The 15,964-nt window shown below is 37.1% G+C and overlaps 1 protein-coding gene across 1 annotated transcript in view; it reads left to right on the top strand.

Annotated features, from left to right (window-relative positions):
- Positions 1-11,001: 11,001 nt before the first annotated feature.
- Positions 11,002-15,964, top strand: part of LOC121449795 (vomeronasal type-2 receptor 116-like) — a 46,930-nt gene continuing 41,967 nt past the window's right edge. Inside the window, 2 exon segments of the mRNA XM_041654471.1 lie at positions 11,002-11,137; positions 11,140-11,197. Coding sequence (XP_041510405.1) covers positions 11,002-11,137; positions 11,140-11,197 — 194 coding nt within the window.

The raw sequence follows: 15,964 nt of genomic DNA, 5'->3' as shown, positions 1-15,964 counted from the left end.
ACACATATTTCACAAATTGTAACTGACAGCTGTAGTGTTGATGCAGATCTACATATTATAATAAAATTCAAGATATAAATTAACTAGTGATTCTCATTGTTTCTTCTTTTTTTTAAAGATTTATTTATTATGTATATAGAGTTTTCCCTACATATATGCTGCAGACCAGAAGAGGGCACCAGATCTCATTACAGATGGTTGTGAGCCACCATGTGGTTGCTGGGAATTGAACTCAGGACCTCTGGAAGAGCAGTCAGTGCTCTTAACCTCTGAGCCATCTCTCCAGCCCTCATTGTTTCTTCTTATGAAGACGTCCAGGAGTGTCACATATACCTCTTTTCTATACATTGTGACCTATAATCTTGTACTCAGACTATAAGACCTAATGCTTGGACATTAGTGCATGGGGATGTGTTCCTTACTTTCTCTAATGCACAATAAATATTGAAATAAACTCCCAGTAATTCTTTTGGTATCAAAAAGGATATTTGACTTCAAATGTAAAAGAAAACAGAGAAAGCTTGTAGTTGAGTGAATGAATGTTTGCAGATGATGGGACTAATTACCCCCTCTGAGGTAAGAAAGTAAAATCCTGGTGCATCCAGAAAGTTAGAGGAGTATAATTTAGGAGAGAGAGAGAGAAGAGAAGAGAAGAGAGGAGAGAGAGAGAGAGAGAGAGAGAGAGAGAGAAATAGAAAGAATACTGAGAAAGATTGGGAGATGTCTCAGCATTTAAAATCATGAATGACTTTTTCAGAGGAGATAAGTTCACTTTGCAATTCACACATCTTGATATTTACAATCACTTATAACAATAGCTCAGTCAATCAGATACCCTCTTCTGGATTCCAAGGAACTCAGATGTTCACATAATAACAAACTCCACAAGCTCACATACTACAATTGAAATTAAATGAGTTTCTTATATTGAATTTTAGAATGCACTACAGTCAAACATTGGCTTTTTTCATTGAAAATAGGGTTTTCCTATATGATATCCCCAGATTATTGTTTGCCTTCTCTCTATTCCTTCCAGCTCCATTTCTCTATCTCTCCTATCAGAATTCATCCCATTTAGGTTTCTATAGGATAATAATAAAAATATATTAAAATAAAGAAAAACTAACACACTGGAATTAGTAAAAATGGGGAAACATAAGGAATAGAGCAGAAGGGAAGGCATGATAAACATAACCATATGCTTAAACACTCAAAAATCACTTAAAATTTTAACCTGGCATGCATAGTCTATATGCTAAGAACCAAAAGTCAAAAAGTGAGAATCATTATATATATTTATATAATATGTGTATGTACATAAGTATATATGTATTATATAAAATATATAATATGACAAACCTAAAAGTTTGGAATCAAGGGGCTGAACTCTGCCAAAAAATTATGAGACAAGTACCACAAAAATTGAGGTTGATTGAATTTTCTGTTCCCATCTATGTCTGGGATTGCATGTAAGTAAACCTTCATTTGGTAATAAAATGTTCATCTGGGGATCTGTCTCCCTTAATAGTTGGTGAATTCATTTAGATCTGCTATCTATCTATCTATCTATCTATCTATCTATCTATCTATCTATCTATCATCTATCTATCTATAAAGGAGATGTAATATGTAATATCTATATCTATCCATATAGATATTTGGTAATTTCTTGTTTTATAATTTATTAGATTAAAAAAATACCAATCCAAATTCCCAATCCCTCCTCTCCTCCCATTCCCTTCACACACCGGTGCTTCCACCCACCCAAATCTAATCCTAAAATAGGGTAAGATACTTTGCTTTGTGGAAGGTCCAAGGCCCTTCCTACTACATCTAGACTGAGCAAGGTATACATCCAAAGAGAATAGGATTCCAGAAAGCCAGTGCATGCAGTAGAGATAAATCTTAGTGCCACTGCCAATGCAGCCTTTCAGTCTGCCCAAGCCATACAACTGTCAACCACATTCAGAGGCACTAATTTGTTCCTATTCTTGTTTCTCCCCAGTCCAGCTGAAGTTGGTGAGCTCCCATTAACTCAGGTAAGCTGTTTCAGTGGATGAACCCTTCATGCTCTTTACCATTTTGCTCATATTCTCATTCCTTCCACTCTTCAACTGGACCTTGAGAGCACAGTCCAGTACTCCAATGTGGGTCTCTGTCTCTGTTTCCATCTGTTGTTGGATGAAGGTTCTATGGCGATATTTAAGATAATCATCAGTCTGATTATAGGGGAAGGCCAGTTCAGGCACCCTCTCCTCTATTGCTTAGGGTCTTAGCTGGGGTCATCCCTGTGGTTTCCTTGAAATTCTTCTAGAGTCAGGTTTCTTGCTAATGCCATAATGGCTCCCTCAATCAAGATATCTCTTTCCTTGCTCTCATATCTGTCCTTCCTCCATCATGACTAACCCATTCCTTCAAGTTTTCCTCAACCCCCCTTCTCCCCTCATCTTCTCCCTTTATCCTTCCTTCTCCCCCTGTCTCATACTCCCAGTTTTGTCAAGTGATCTTGTCTGTTTCCAATTTCCAGGTGAGTCTATATATGTATTTCTTTGGGTTCACCTTATTACTTAGCTTCTCTGGTAATATGAACTATAGGCTCAATATCCTTTTTTTATAGAGAGTATCCACTAATGACTGAGTACATACCGTATTCATCTTTTTGGGTCTGGGCTACATCACTCAGGATAGTGTTTTCTAATTCCAGCCATTTGCATGCAAAATTCAAGTTGTCATTATTTTCTACCACTGGGTAGTACTCTAATGTATAAACATGTCAAATTTTCTTCATCCATTCATCAGTTGAAAGGCATCTAGGTTGTTTCCAGGTTCTGGCTATTACAAAAATGCTGTTATAAACATATTTGAACAAATGCTTTTGTAGTGTGATTGGGCATCTTTTGGGTATATTCCCAAGAGTGGTATTGCTGGATCCTGAGGTAGGTTGATTCCCAACTTTCTGAGAAACTGCCATACTGATATCTAAAGTAGTTGTAAAAGTTTGCATTTTCATAAGCAATGAATGAGTGTTCCCCTTACTCCACATCCTAGTCAACACAAGCTATTATTTGTGTTTTTGATCTTATCCATTCTGACAGGTGTAAGATAGTATCTCAGAGTTGTTTTGATTTGTATTTTCCTGATGGCTAACGAAGTTGAACATTTCCTTAAGTGTCTTTTGGACATATGAAATTCTTCTGTTGAGAAATATTTTTTTAGCTCAGTATACCACTTTTTAATTGGGTTATTTAGAATTTTAATGTGTAATTTCTTGAGTTATTTATATATTTTGGAGATCAGTCCTTTGTCTGATGTGGGGTTGGTGAAGATTTTTTTCCCATTTTGTAGTCTGCCTTTTTCTCTTATTGACTGTGTCTTTTGCTCTACAGAAGATTCTCGGTTTCAGGAGGTTCCATTTTTTCATTGTTGATCTTATTGTCTGTGCTACTGGGGTTCTATTTATGAAGTGGTCATCTATGCCCATGCATTGCAGACTACTTCTCACCTTCTCTTCTACAGGTTTAGTGTGGTTGATTTATACTGAGGTCTTTAATCCATTTGGACTTGAATTTTGTGCATGGGCATAGATATGGACCTATTTTCCTTCCTCTACAGGTTTACATGCAGTTATGATGTTTCACAATTTTTGAAGATGCTTTCCTTTTTTAATTGTATAATTTTAGCTTCTTTTTCAAAAATCAGGTATTCACAGGTGTGTGGATTAATATCTGGGTCTTCAATTCAATTCCATTGGTCAACATCTCTCTTTTTATGCCAATGCAAAGCTGTTTTCATTACTGTAGCTCTGTAATAGAATTTTATGTCAGGGATGATATTGCTGCCAGTAGTTGCTTTATTTTACAGGATGTTTTGCTATCCTGGGTTTTTTGTTTTTCCTTATGTTGTTGATTATTATTCCTTTAAGGTTTGTGAAGAATTGTGCTGGGATTTTTGATGGGGATTGCATTTAATCTATATATTGCTTTTGGTAGGATTGCCATTTTTACAATGTTGATCCTTCCTATCCAAGAGCATGGGATATCTTTCCATTTTCTGGTATCTTCTTCAGTTTCTTTCTTCAAATACTTAAAGTTCTTGTCAAATAGGTCTTTTACTTCTTTGGTTAGTGTTACCCCAAGATACTTTATGCTACTTTTGGATATTGTGAAAGGTGATATTTCTCTGATTTCCCTCTCAGCTTCTTTATCCTTTGTGTATAGGAGGGTTACTGATTTTTTTTTTGAGTTGATTTTGTAACCTGCCACATCACTGAATGTATTTATCAGCTGTAGGAGTTCTCTGGTAGAGTTTCTGGGGTCACTTATGTACACTATCATATCATATGCAACTAATGAAAGTTTGACTTCTTCCAATTTGAATCCTCTTGATTCCTTATTGTTGTGTTATTGCTATTGCTAAAAGTTCAAGAACTATGCTGAAGAGGCATGGAGAGAGTGGACAGCTTTGTTCCTGATTTTAGTGGAATCTCTTTGAGTTTCTCTCCATTTAATTTGATTTTTACTGTCAGCTTGCTGCATATTGCCTTTATTATATTTAGATATTTTTTTTATCCCCGATCTCTCCCAGAGTAATTATCATGAAGTTGTGTTGGATTGCGTCAAATGCTTTTTTAGCATCTAATGAAATGATCATATTTTTTTTCTTTCAGTTTATTTTTATGATGGATTACATTGATAATATATGATGGAATACATTGCATTGAACAAGCCCTGCATCTCTGGGATGATGTCAAGTTGATCATGATGGATGATTTACCTGATGTGTTCTTGGATACAGTTTGCCAGTATTTTTTTGAGTATTTTTGCATCCATGTTCATGAGTGAGATTGGTCTGTAATTCATTTTCTAGGTTGAGTCTTTGTGTAGTTTTGTTTTTTTTTAAATGCTCAATGTCCTTTATTAATGGCTAGAAACCAAATATGAGTGAGTACATCCCATGTTTCTCTTTTTGGGTCTGGCTTACCTCACTCAGGATAGTGTTTTCTTTTTCCATCCATTTGCATGCAAAATTCAAGAAGTCATTGTTTTTTACTGCTGAGTAGTACTCTAATATGTATATATTCCATACTTTCTTCATCCATTCTTCCGTTGAAGGGCATCTAGGTTGTTTCCAGGTTCTGGCTATTACAAACAATGCTGCTATGAACATAGTTGAGAATATACTTTTGTTGTATGATAGGGAATCTTTTGGGTATATTCTCAAGAGTGGCATTGCTGGGTCTAGGGGTAGGTTGATCCTAAATTTCCTGAGAAACCGCCACACTGCTTTCCAAAGTGGTTGCACAAGTTTGCATTCCCACCAGCAATGGGTGAGTGTACCCCTTTCTCCACAACCTCTCCAGCAAAGGCTATCATTGGTGTTTCTGATTTTAGCCATTCTGACAGGTGTAAGATGGTATCTTAAAGTTGTCTTGATTTGCATTTCCCTGATTGCTAAGGAAGTTGAGCATGACCTTAAGTGTCTTTTGGCCATTTGAAGTTCTTCTGTTGAGAATTCTCTGTTCAGCTCAGTGCCCCATTTTATAATTTGGTTGATTAGCATTTTACATTCTAGTTTCTTGAGTTCTTTATATATTTCGCAGATCAGACCTTTGTCCGATGCGGGGTTGGTGAAGATCTCACATTCAGTAGGATGCCTTTTTGTCTTAATGACAATGTCCTTTGCTTTACAGAAGCTTCTCAGTTTTAGGAGGTCCCATTTATTCAATGTTGCCCTTATTGCCTATGCTCCTGGGGTTATATGTAGGAAGTGATCTCCTGTGCCCATGTGTTGCAGTCTTCTTTCCATTTTCTCTTCTATCAGGTTCCATGTAGTTGGATTTATATTGAGGTCTTTAATTTATTTGGACTTGAGTTTTGTGCATGGTGATAGATATGGATCTCTTTTCATTCTTCTACAGGTTGACATCCAGTTTTGCCAGCACCATTTGTTGAAGATGCTTTCTTTCTTCCATTGTATACTTTTAGCTCCTTTATAAAAAATCAGTTGTTCATAGGTTTGTGGGTTAATATCTAGGTCTTCTATTTGATTCCATTGGTCGACATCTCTGTTTTTATGCCAATACCAAGCTGTTTCCATTATTGTAGCTCTGTAATAGAGTTTGAAGCCAGGGATGGTAATGCCTCCAGAAGTTCCTTTATTGTATAGGATTGTTTTGGCTATCCTTGGTTTTCGTTTTTCCATATAAAGTTGATTATTGTTCTCTCAAGATCTGTGAAGAATTTTGTTGGGATTTTGATGGGGATTGTGTTGAATTTATAGATTGCCTTTGGGAGAATTGCCATTTTTACTATGTTGATCCTCCCAATCCAAGAGCAAGGGAGATCCTTCCATTTTCTGGTATTCTCTCCAATTTCTTCCTTCAAAGATTTAAAGTTCTTGTCAAATAGATCTTTCACTTCCTTGTTTAGAGTTACCCCAAGATACTTTGTGCTATTTTTGGCTATCATAAAATGTGAAGTTTCTTTGATTTCCCTCTCTTCTTCTCTATCCTTTGTGTTGATCTTGTAACCTGTCACATCACTGAAGGTATTTATCAGCTGTAGGAGTTCTTTGGGAGAGTTTTTGGGATCACTAATGTACACTATCATATCATCTGCAAATAACGAAAGTTTGACTTCTTCCTTTCCAGTTTGAATTCCTTTGATCTCCTTATGTTGTCTTATTGCTAATGCTAGAACTTCAAGCACTATGTTGAAGAGATATGATGATAGTGGACAGCCTTGTTTTGTTCCTGATTTTAGTGGAATGGCTTTGAGTTTCTCTCCATTTAACCCCCTGTGTCTTATCTAGCACCATGGAGAAAAGTTAGAATTTAGCAACAATACCACCCCCAGAAAGCCTACAAATGCATGGAAACTGAACAGTCAACTACTGAACCACACCTGGGACAAGGAAGAAATACAGAATGAAATGAAAGTCTTCCTTTAATTCAAAAATAATGAAGACACAATATACCCCCAAAATGGGACACTATGAGGCAGTGCCAAGAGGAAAGTTCATAGCACTTAACAACATACATGAAAGCTCTAGAAAAAAAAGAAGCAGACTCATGAGGAGGAGTAGAAGACTGGAAAGAATCAAACTGACAGCTGAAATCAACAAAATAGAAACACAGCTAACAATTCAAAGAATCAATGAAACAAAGAGCTGGTTCTTTGAGAAAATCAATAGGAATGACAAACCTCTATTCAAACTAATCAAAAGGAAGAGAGAAAACACTCAAATTAACAAGATCAGATATGAAAAGGAGGACATAACAAGAGACACTGAGGAAATTCAGAGAATCATTAGGTCATACTACAAAAACCCATACTCTGTAAAATTGGAAAATGTAAAAGAAATGGACAAGTTTTTAGATAGATACCATCTACCAAAATTAAATCAAGACCAGGTGAACAATTTAAATAAACCTATAAACTGCAAGGAAATAGAAGCTGTCATCAAAACCCTTGAACCATAAAAAGTCCAGGTTGTAGTCTAGAATTCTCCCAGAACTTCCAAGAATATCTAATACCTATAGTCCTTAATGTGTTTCATATAATAGAAACAGAAGAGTCATTGTCAAACTCTTTTTATGAAGCTACAGTTACTCTGATACAAAAACTGCACAAAGACTCAACCAAGAAAGAGAATTATTGACCAATCTCACTTTTGAACACTGATGCAAAAATCCTCAATAAAATACTGGCAAACCAAATACAAGAGCACATCAAAAAATCATCCATTATGATCAAGTAGGCTTTATCCCGGAGATGCAGGGCTAGTTCAACATACAAAAATCAATGTAATCCATCACATAAATAATCTGAATGAAAAAACAATATGATCATTTCATTTCCCTCCAAATAAGCATTTGACAAAATTCAACACCCCTTTATGATAAAGGTCTTGGAGAGATTAGGTATATAAGGATCATACCTAATATAATAAAAGTAATATGCAGCAAGCTGACAGCTAACATCAAATTAAATGGAGAGAAACTCAAAGCCATTCCACTAAAATCAGGAACAAGACAGGCTGTTCACTTTCCCCATATCTCTTCAACATAGTTCTTGATGTTTTAGCGATAGTTATAAGACAACATAAGGCGATCAAGGGGATAAGAATTGCAAAGAAAGAAGTCAAACTTTCCTTTTTTGCAGATGATATGATAGTGTACATTAGTGCCCCTCCCCAAACTCTACCAAATAACTCTTACAGCTGATGAATACCTTCAGTGATGTTGCAGGATACAAGATCAACACAAAAGAATCCATAGCCCTCCTATATACAAAGGATAAAGAAGCAGAAAGGAAATCAGAGAAACATCACCTTTCACAATAGCCACAAATAGCATAAAGTATCTTGGGCTACAATGGAAGAAAGAAAGCATCTTTAATGAATGGCACTGGCATAACTGGATGTCAACCTGTAGAATAATGAAAATATATCCATATCTATCACCATGCACAAAAACTCAAGTCCAAATGGAGTAAATACCTCAATATCAATCTTACCACACTGAACCTGATAGAAGAGAAAGTGGAAGGTAGCCTGCAATACATGTGCACAGGAGACCACTTCTTATGTATAACCCCAGTAGCACAGACAATAAGAGCAACAACGAATAAATGGGACCTCCTGAAACTGAGAAGCTTCTGTAAGGCAAAGGACACAGTCTTTAAAACATAAAGGCAACTTACTGAATGGGAGAAGATTTTCACCAACCTCACTTCAGATGAAGGTCTGACCTCTGAAATATATAAAGAACCCAAGAAACTAGACTTTAAAACTCCAAATAACCCAATTAAAAATGGGGTACTGAACTAAACAGAGAATTCTCAACAGAAGAAATTTAAATTGCCAAAAGATACTTAAGGACATGTTCAACTTTTTTAGAGATCAGGGACATGCAATTTAAAATAACTTTGCGATACCATCTTACACCTTTCAGAATGGCTGAAATAAAAAACACCAATGATAACTTATTCTGGAGAGGATGTGGAGTAAAGGGAACACTCATCCATTGCTGGTGGGAATCCAAACTTGTGCAACCACTTTGGAAATCAGTGCGGTAATTTTTCAGAAAATTGGTGGTCAACCTACCTCAGGGTCTAGCAATATCGGTCTTGGGAATATAACCAAGAGATGCGCAATTATTCTACAAAAGCCTTTGTTCCACTATGTTCATGGCAGCATTATTTGTAATAGCCAGAACCTGGAAACAACCTAGATGCCCCTCAATAGAAGAATGGATAAAGAAAATGTGGAATATATAAGCATTAGAGTACTACTCAGCGGTAAAAAACAATGACATCTTGAATTTTGTATGCAAATAGATGGAAATAGAAAATACTATCCTGAGTGAGATAACCCAGACCCAAAAATATGAATATGGTATGTAGTCACTCATTAGTGGATTCTAGCAATAAACAACGGACATTGAGCCTATAGTTCGCGATTCCTAGAAAATCTATGTAGTAAGGTTAACCCAAAGAAAATCATATTAGATTTTCCTGGAAATTGGAAGCAGACAAAATCACCAGGCAAAAGTTTGGAGAATGGGTGTGGGTGTGGGGTGGGGGAAGGAGAGAGGGGGAGAGAGAAGGGCTAAAGGAAGAATTGGGGAGAGTTTGGGGGAATTTGATGGTTGAGATGGAGGAAGGACAGATATGGGAGCAGGGAAGGAGATATCTTATTTGGTGGGGCCATTTTGGGGTTAGCAAGAAGCTTGGTTCTAGAGGGGTTCCCAGAGTCCATGGGAATGACCCCAGCTAGGACCCTGGGCAGTGGAGGAGAGGGTGCCTGAACTGGCCTTGTCCCTTAGACTGATTTTTATCCTGACTATCACCTTAGAACCTTCCTCCTGCGATGGATGGAGATAGAGACAGAGACCCACATTGGATCACTGGACTGAGCTCCCAAGGTCCAGTTGAAGAGCAGAGGAAGGGAGAACATGAGCAAGGAAGTTAGGACCATGAGAGGTTAGTCCACTTTTTGAGACAGTGTGCTTGAGCTAATGCGAGCTCACCAAATCCAGCTGGACTGGGACTGAAAGAGCATGGGATCAAATGGACCCTCTGAATGTGGTTGACAATTGGGGCAGACTGAGATAATGGCACTGGGATTTGTCTCTACTGCATGTACTGCCATTTTGGGATCCTGTTCTATTTGGATGCAAACCTTCCTAAGCCTAGATGGAGGGAGGAGGGTCTTGGACTTCCCACAGGGCAGGGTACCCTGACTTCTCTTAGGACTGGAGGAGGAGGGATGGAGGGTGTGTGTGCTAGAGGTAGGGAAGTGAGAAGAGGGGAGGAAGTGGAAATTTTGATTGGTATTATTTATAAAGTAATAAAAAAGAAAAAAATTATTTAGTGCTGATTATTGATTCTCAAGACTATGGAAGCACAAGATTTGGTTAGATATTCTGTTACTGTCAGTCATATAATATAGGTCCCACTTTGCAAGCTGTGTGGAACTCAATTTTTCTAACCATAGCCCTTTTTTTCCCTGACAAGGACTTTGTGAAAAAATTCCCAGTGTGCAGCTAGGGAATTTGACTTTGTGTGTCCTTTCTGAAACATGGCCACATGTCTCAATATGGATCAGCAAACAAAATACACTGACAACATTTCCACAGGTGTCAACATAAAAAGATTATTCCGGCAATCCTGGGACCAAATTTGTCAAAATAGCATCCTCTAAGGAGCCTTAATTTCTACAAAATTAAATGATGTCATGGAACTACTTGAATTCTCCTCACATATATTTCTCAAACAAACTTGATCTCATGGATATCAGGTGCACAGCCCACAGGGGAATAAGGTGTCCAAGATTTCTCCAGAGGCAAGGAACTGGAAAATAAAGGAATCAGGAATACACAAAAGCCTCTCCTTTGGCTACAGAAATACAAGTAGGTGGGAATATATGGGTGCCCATATAATGTGCTGATCTGAAAAGCACTTCACAGCACACACTGCCCAGGCTTTGAGTAAGACAAAGATGTTCACTTTGATTTTCCTCATCTTTTTTCTGAACATTCCACTTCTTGTGTTCAGGTTTACTCATCCCAGGTGCTTTTGGAGAATGAAGCAGAACAAAGAAAATGATGGAGACTTGGTGACAGGTTGTGTCTTTTTTTTTTAACAGTGCAGCAGCCTGTGGAGAAAGATTATTTCAACCACATTCTGAATATACAGTAAGAACCTTCGAATTTTCTATGTAAATTTCATCATGAATATTTCACAGGGGCCCAGAGGATGAGAATCAGCAATGCTTTGAATCTGTTGTTCTCTTATTCTAATCTGCACACCAAGACACAACCCAAATTCTTTTAGAGACCCAATGTTATTTTTCTACTTTTAATTTGTCCAGGGAGTGTTCTGTTATTCTCCCAGTTACCCTCCTACTTATAAGGCTGGAAGCTGAGGGAAATGGGGACTCTGTAACTTGGTCCATCATATATATCCCTCCTTTTGACTGTTTCCACAACAGAGTAGCCAGTGATGTCTTACTGAAAGAAACCCCATACTAGTCAATGAATATCAGCCTAAATGGGTGCAACTCAATTGTTATTGATTAGAGTCTGTGATGACCGTTTGATCACCATAACAGCTTCAAATGCATGTTCCAGGGAAACTAATATATGTCACACTCCTGGCTCCAGAGAGTTTGTTCATGGATATTCAGTTACTCTCTGAGATGCTCTGCATGTGGTCACACTGTGCCTTCTAAAACTGCATAAAGAATGAAAGTAGGACACCTGCCCACTGTAAACTTTTTATGTGATTCTGCTTTTCCATTCTTCACTTTTATACAACCACAGGCCTTTATTTCTACTGTACAGTTCCTCACTGTCTCTTTAGAGTTGAGAAAAAATTCATGGAGTAGAAAAGATATGTTTGCATCTTTGAAAGGCGAGTTGTCACTAATGGTGTAACTGCTTACTTTCCTTGCCACTTGCCTTCATGATAGCTGTGGCTTGTGATACTTGGCAACACTTGAGAACAGTTACCCACTAGCTCATCTTTACAATTATTTAAGAATCATGTGCCTCTTCTCTTTGTGTTTAATCTGTTTATTCTCTGCCAATTATATCTCCTTTATCTCTTACATTCCTCTTGCAATAATTTTACTAATTATAGCTCTTTTTTCTTTACCGATTTGGGCACTATGCACATTTGACTTTGTGTATTGTTGATTTCAAATATAGCACTTTAGATTACTAGGCCACCCTAAGAGTTCAAGTAATTGATGTTTCTTAATGTTTAGCATGCAGGAGTTGGTGTTTCCATAAGTTGTAATCTCATATTCCTATGTAGTGTTGGTGAAAATTTCAGTGACATTTTCCATATGGTAATAAAGAATATTTTAAGATCTTTTTATTTCAAAATGTATAAATAAATATCTATATTTGTACATAAATATACAACAGTGGTAAGAAATCTAATTAGGAAATAGATTGTATTTAACCCTGAGTACATCATTCAGCATGAAAGCATATGTTTGAGTTTGATGTTTATTCTTCAGGTAATACATAATGTGTAAGAAGACATAGGAGTTATTATTCTAACCTTAAACATACACATAACATGGTATTGTTCTATTTCTAGTATCTTTGTGACTATAGTATAAAAATTCATAAATATTTTCCATATATTGCATACTTTATATTATTTTACTTTACAGACATATAATACTGGCACAAACGAATCATCATTTCCAGATGCACCTAGTTCTCAATTGCGTGCCAGTGTTATGAATTTGTAACTGGAAATGTAGATAAAAGGTGCTCTGTACAAGAAATTATATGTTGTTCAGATATACAAGGTACTATTACATTGAACATACCTGTTTAAATATTAAAGAGGTTGGCAATATCGGGGTACATGCTTTTAATTTCTGCATTCATGAAATGGAGCAGGTGCATTACTGTGCATTTATTTGAGGCCAGCTGCAACTAAAGCCAAGTGTTACTCAAAACCATAAATTCCGATCCCCCTTCATGCCCTATGTGAGTATCTCTCACGTCCTACACACTTATGCATACAAATATTTACCAAATGTACACTGGTATTTAAGTATATTTAAAAATAAAGCTTCTAAAAAGCATTTTGTGCCTTCAATAAATAAACTAGAAAGAAGAAAAGAAAACAAAGATGATGATGATAGACATGAGGGAATATATTAACTATATTTTATTTAAAATGAATTATTAGAACAGGAGCCAAACATTGCCCCAGACAGACTACTGTGCACTCACCAGTCATTCCTTGAATGCCATATTCAGTTCAGGTTGTTTCATAAAAATTACCAGAATCTAGGCTAATGCATCACATGTATGTTTTATATTGCTTAATGATTTCCAACTGATAATTTGATCATATTTTTTATTTTTATGAAAGCCTGTACCCTTGTATTTATGTTCTGTGCATGCACTCAAAAACCAGAGATGGACAGCTCTTTCTAAGAAAGTTGCAAAGGGCTCATCTTATTTATGTGAGATTTACTCTCATGAATTTTTGAAGATATTTCAAGTTTCCAGAAACTTCTGTCATCCCAACTCACAACCCAGGATGTTTGTTTCAATCATTAAGGGAGGTTGGGACTACTGTCCAGTACACTGTTCCCTTTTACAGAGCACTAACTGAAAACTGCCAGTTTGCATTGGTGATTTCAGCAGGAGCCCTGGTCTTTTTCCAAATGTCATTGTATGAATTCCTAGCAGAGGTGGTGTAGTCCCGTCTCATAATTACACAGTATCATTCATTTTTTTCTGAACAAAAATAAAAAGACTCCCCCCAATTAAGTCTGTAATAAGTAGATCAGGTGTAATGTGGTGTTTAGAGGACCTTATTGGGCAACATCAGTCACAATAGGGTTAGTCTCGGACCTCTAATAATGTCAGCAGATGAGTATTATTGGGTGTTTGCAAAAAATTCTTGCCTCTGTTTCTACCATTCCCAGATGCTAAGAAAAGTGTGAAAAAATAATGGTCACACACCTATGTCAAACTGTGTAGTTAAAGGCTACTATTCAGAGACTTGATGGGGCTTTTGCATTTTGTTGTTCAAAACAGATAAGGAAAGAAGTAACAAGTGAGGGGCTTTTCTAGAACACTTGGTAAAGCAGTGTTTATAAGTTCTTAAGAGTGCATGTTACTTCATGCTGCTCCCCGTGCCCTAAGTCGTTCAGCTCTCCTATGGACCCTCTCATCCTATCCTGAGTGATCGTGGTCAGTTTTCATATCTGTATTAAGTGGCCCACAAAGATACATTCCTAGCTCTGGCCATGATTTCTTTCATGTTTCACTTAAACTGGAACTGGGTTGGGATGCCCATCTCAGACAATGAAGACGATCTTTTGTTGTGGCTGTGTGGGTACTTGGGAGTTTTTCTTGGTCTGCCCTCTCTTTGGTCCCCTCAGTATTGGAGCAAGCTCTGTTGTAGGGTTCTCTCTGGTCCTCTCAGCACTGGAGCAGGCTATGTTGCAGAGTTCCAAGGACTTTGCAGGTGAATTGGTGTTATTGGGGGCCGGTTGGGTTGTGGGAAAGAAAGTCTAGCCCCAGGAACACTCACTGCTAGCTGGCTAGAAAAGGTTAGGGAGTTCTGAAGGGGCCCTGGATTCTGTCCAACTGTAAAGTGCCCAGAGAGTGGCGCTTCTGGCCCCACTGACTCACTTCTCAGGTCCTCTTTGCATTAGAGCAGGCTGTGTTGCAGGGTTCCAAGGACCTCATAGGCGACAGGGTGGGCTTGGGAACAGAGTGACTTGTGGGAAAGAAAGCACAGCCGCAGGAACACTCCTGCTAGCTCTCTGGTCCCCTCAGCACTGGAGCAGGCTGTGTTGCAGGCTTACAAGGACCTCACAGGCAAAAAGTACCAGTATTATTTTTAAGATTTATTATGTATGCGCTGTTTTGCCTGAACTCCAGAAGACGGCACCAGATCCCATCATAGATGACTGTGAGCCACCATATGGTTGCTGGGAATTGAACTCAGGACCTCTGGAAGAGCAGCCAGTAATCTTAACTTCTGACCCATCTCTTCAACCTCGCAACCAGTATTTTTTACTTCCCCTTTTTAGTTATTTAAGACAATGTAAGTATGAAAGTACACTGAAATATTTTAGCTCGAATAATGGAAACCTTTGGTTAAGGCAGAATTCCCACATCACCATGGGTATGAAAAACTAAATATGAGCAAATATTAATGAGCATGTATGAGTTGTGTGAATTGCCATCAATGTTTCTTGTGTGAATAAGAATTAAAAATTCCACTGTGGTAAATACATACAACTAATTCAGTCATTAAATATAGGAATATCTTATGACTAATCTATACCCTCTATAGATCTCTTTAAAGTATATAATTTGGCACAACACATAGACACTCGTCTTCCCATATTTATTTAATCATTATAGAAATAGTAAAGACATGAAATCAACTTTGATGTGTCTCAACAGAAGAGGAGATGGAAATATTTCTTATAAAATTTTGTGATTTTATTTTCATAAAAAGATTCATTATTGCTATTTACAGTCCATTCTTAGAATTTTGAAAGATTCATTTCACTAATTACCATATACATATCAATGTCTATATATCTTTTTTCATTTAATTTTTAGAGATCGTTTCTTTTTGTAGCTGTCCTGGATGTCCAGGATCTCATTATGTAGAAAAGGCTGACATCAAACCTGCTTCCTAAGTGCAGAGATTAAATCCATGTACCACCACTTTCTAGCCATAGTGATTTTTAGTTAATCCATATAAATAGAATTAAAGAAGATTGAATAAATAATTTGTATATAATTCATAAATAATTGAACACAGCAGCAAAATTAGTTAAGATTACTAGGTAGAGAATTCTCTTAGTCATATTGGAATACAGATGAAAGGCTCACTGATTTCATAAGGTGAAAACAAAGCTGTTAGAATTAAGACATGGAATTAGTAGTTAGATAATCATT

The sequence above is a fragment of the Microtus oregoni genome, unplaced genomic scaffold, assembly GCF_018167655.1.
Source record: "Microtus oregoni isolate MIOR12 unplaced genomic scaffold, Mior012 000006F_ref0000085, whole genome shotgun sequence".
Lineage (NCBI taxonomy): Eukaryota > Metazoa > Chordata > Mammalia > Rodentia > Cricetidae > Microtus > Microtus oregoni.
Note: the sequence above shows the minus strand (reverse complement) of the source record. Positions and strands in the feature narration are given on the sequence as shown.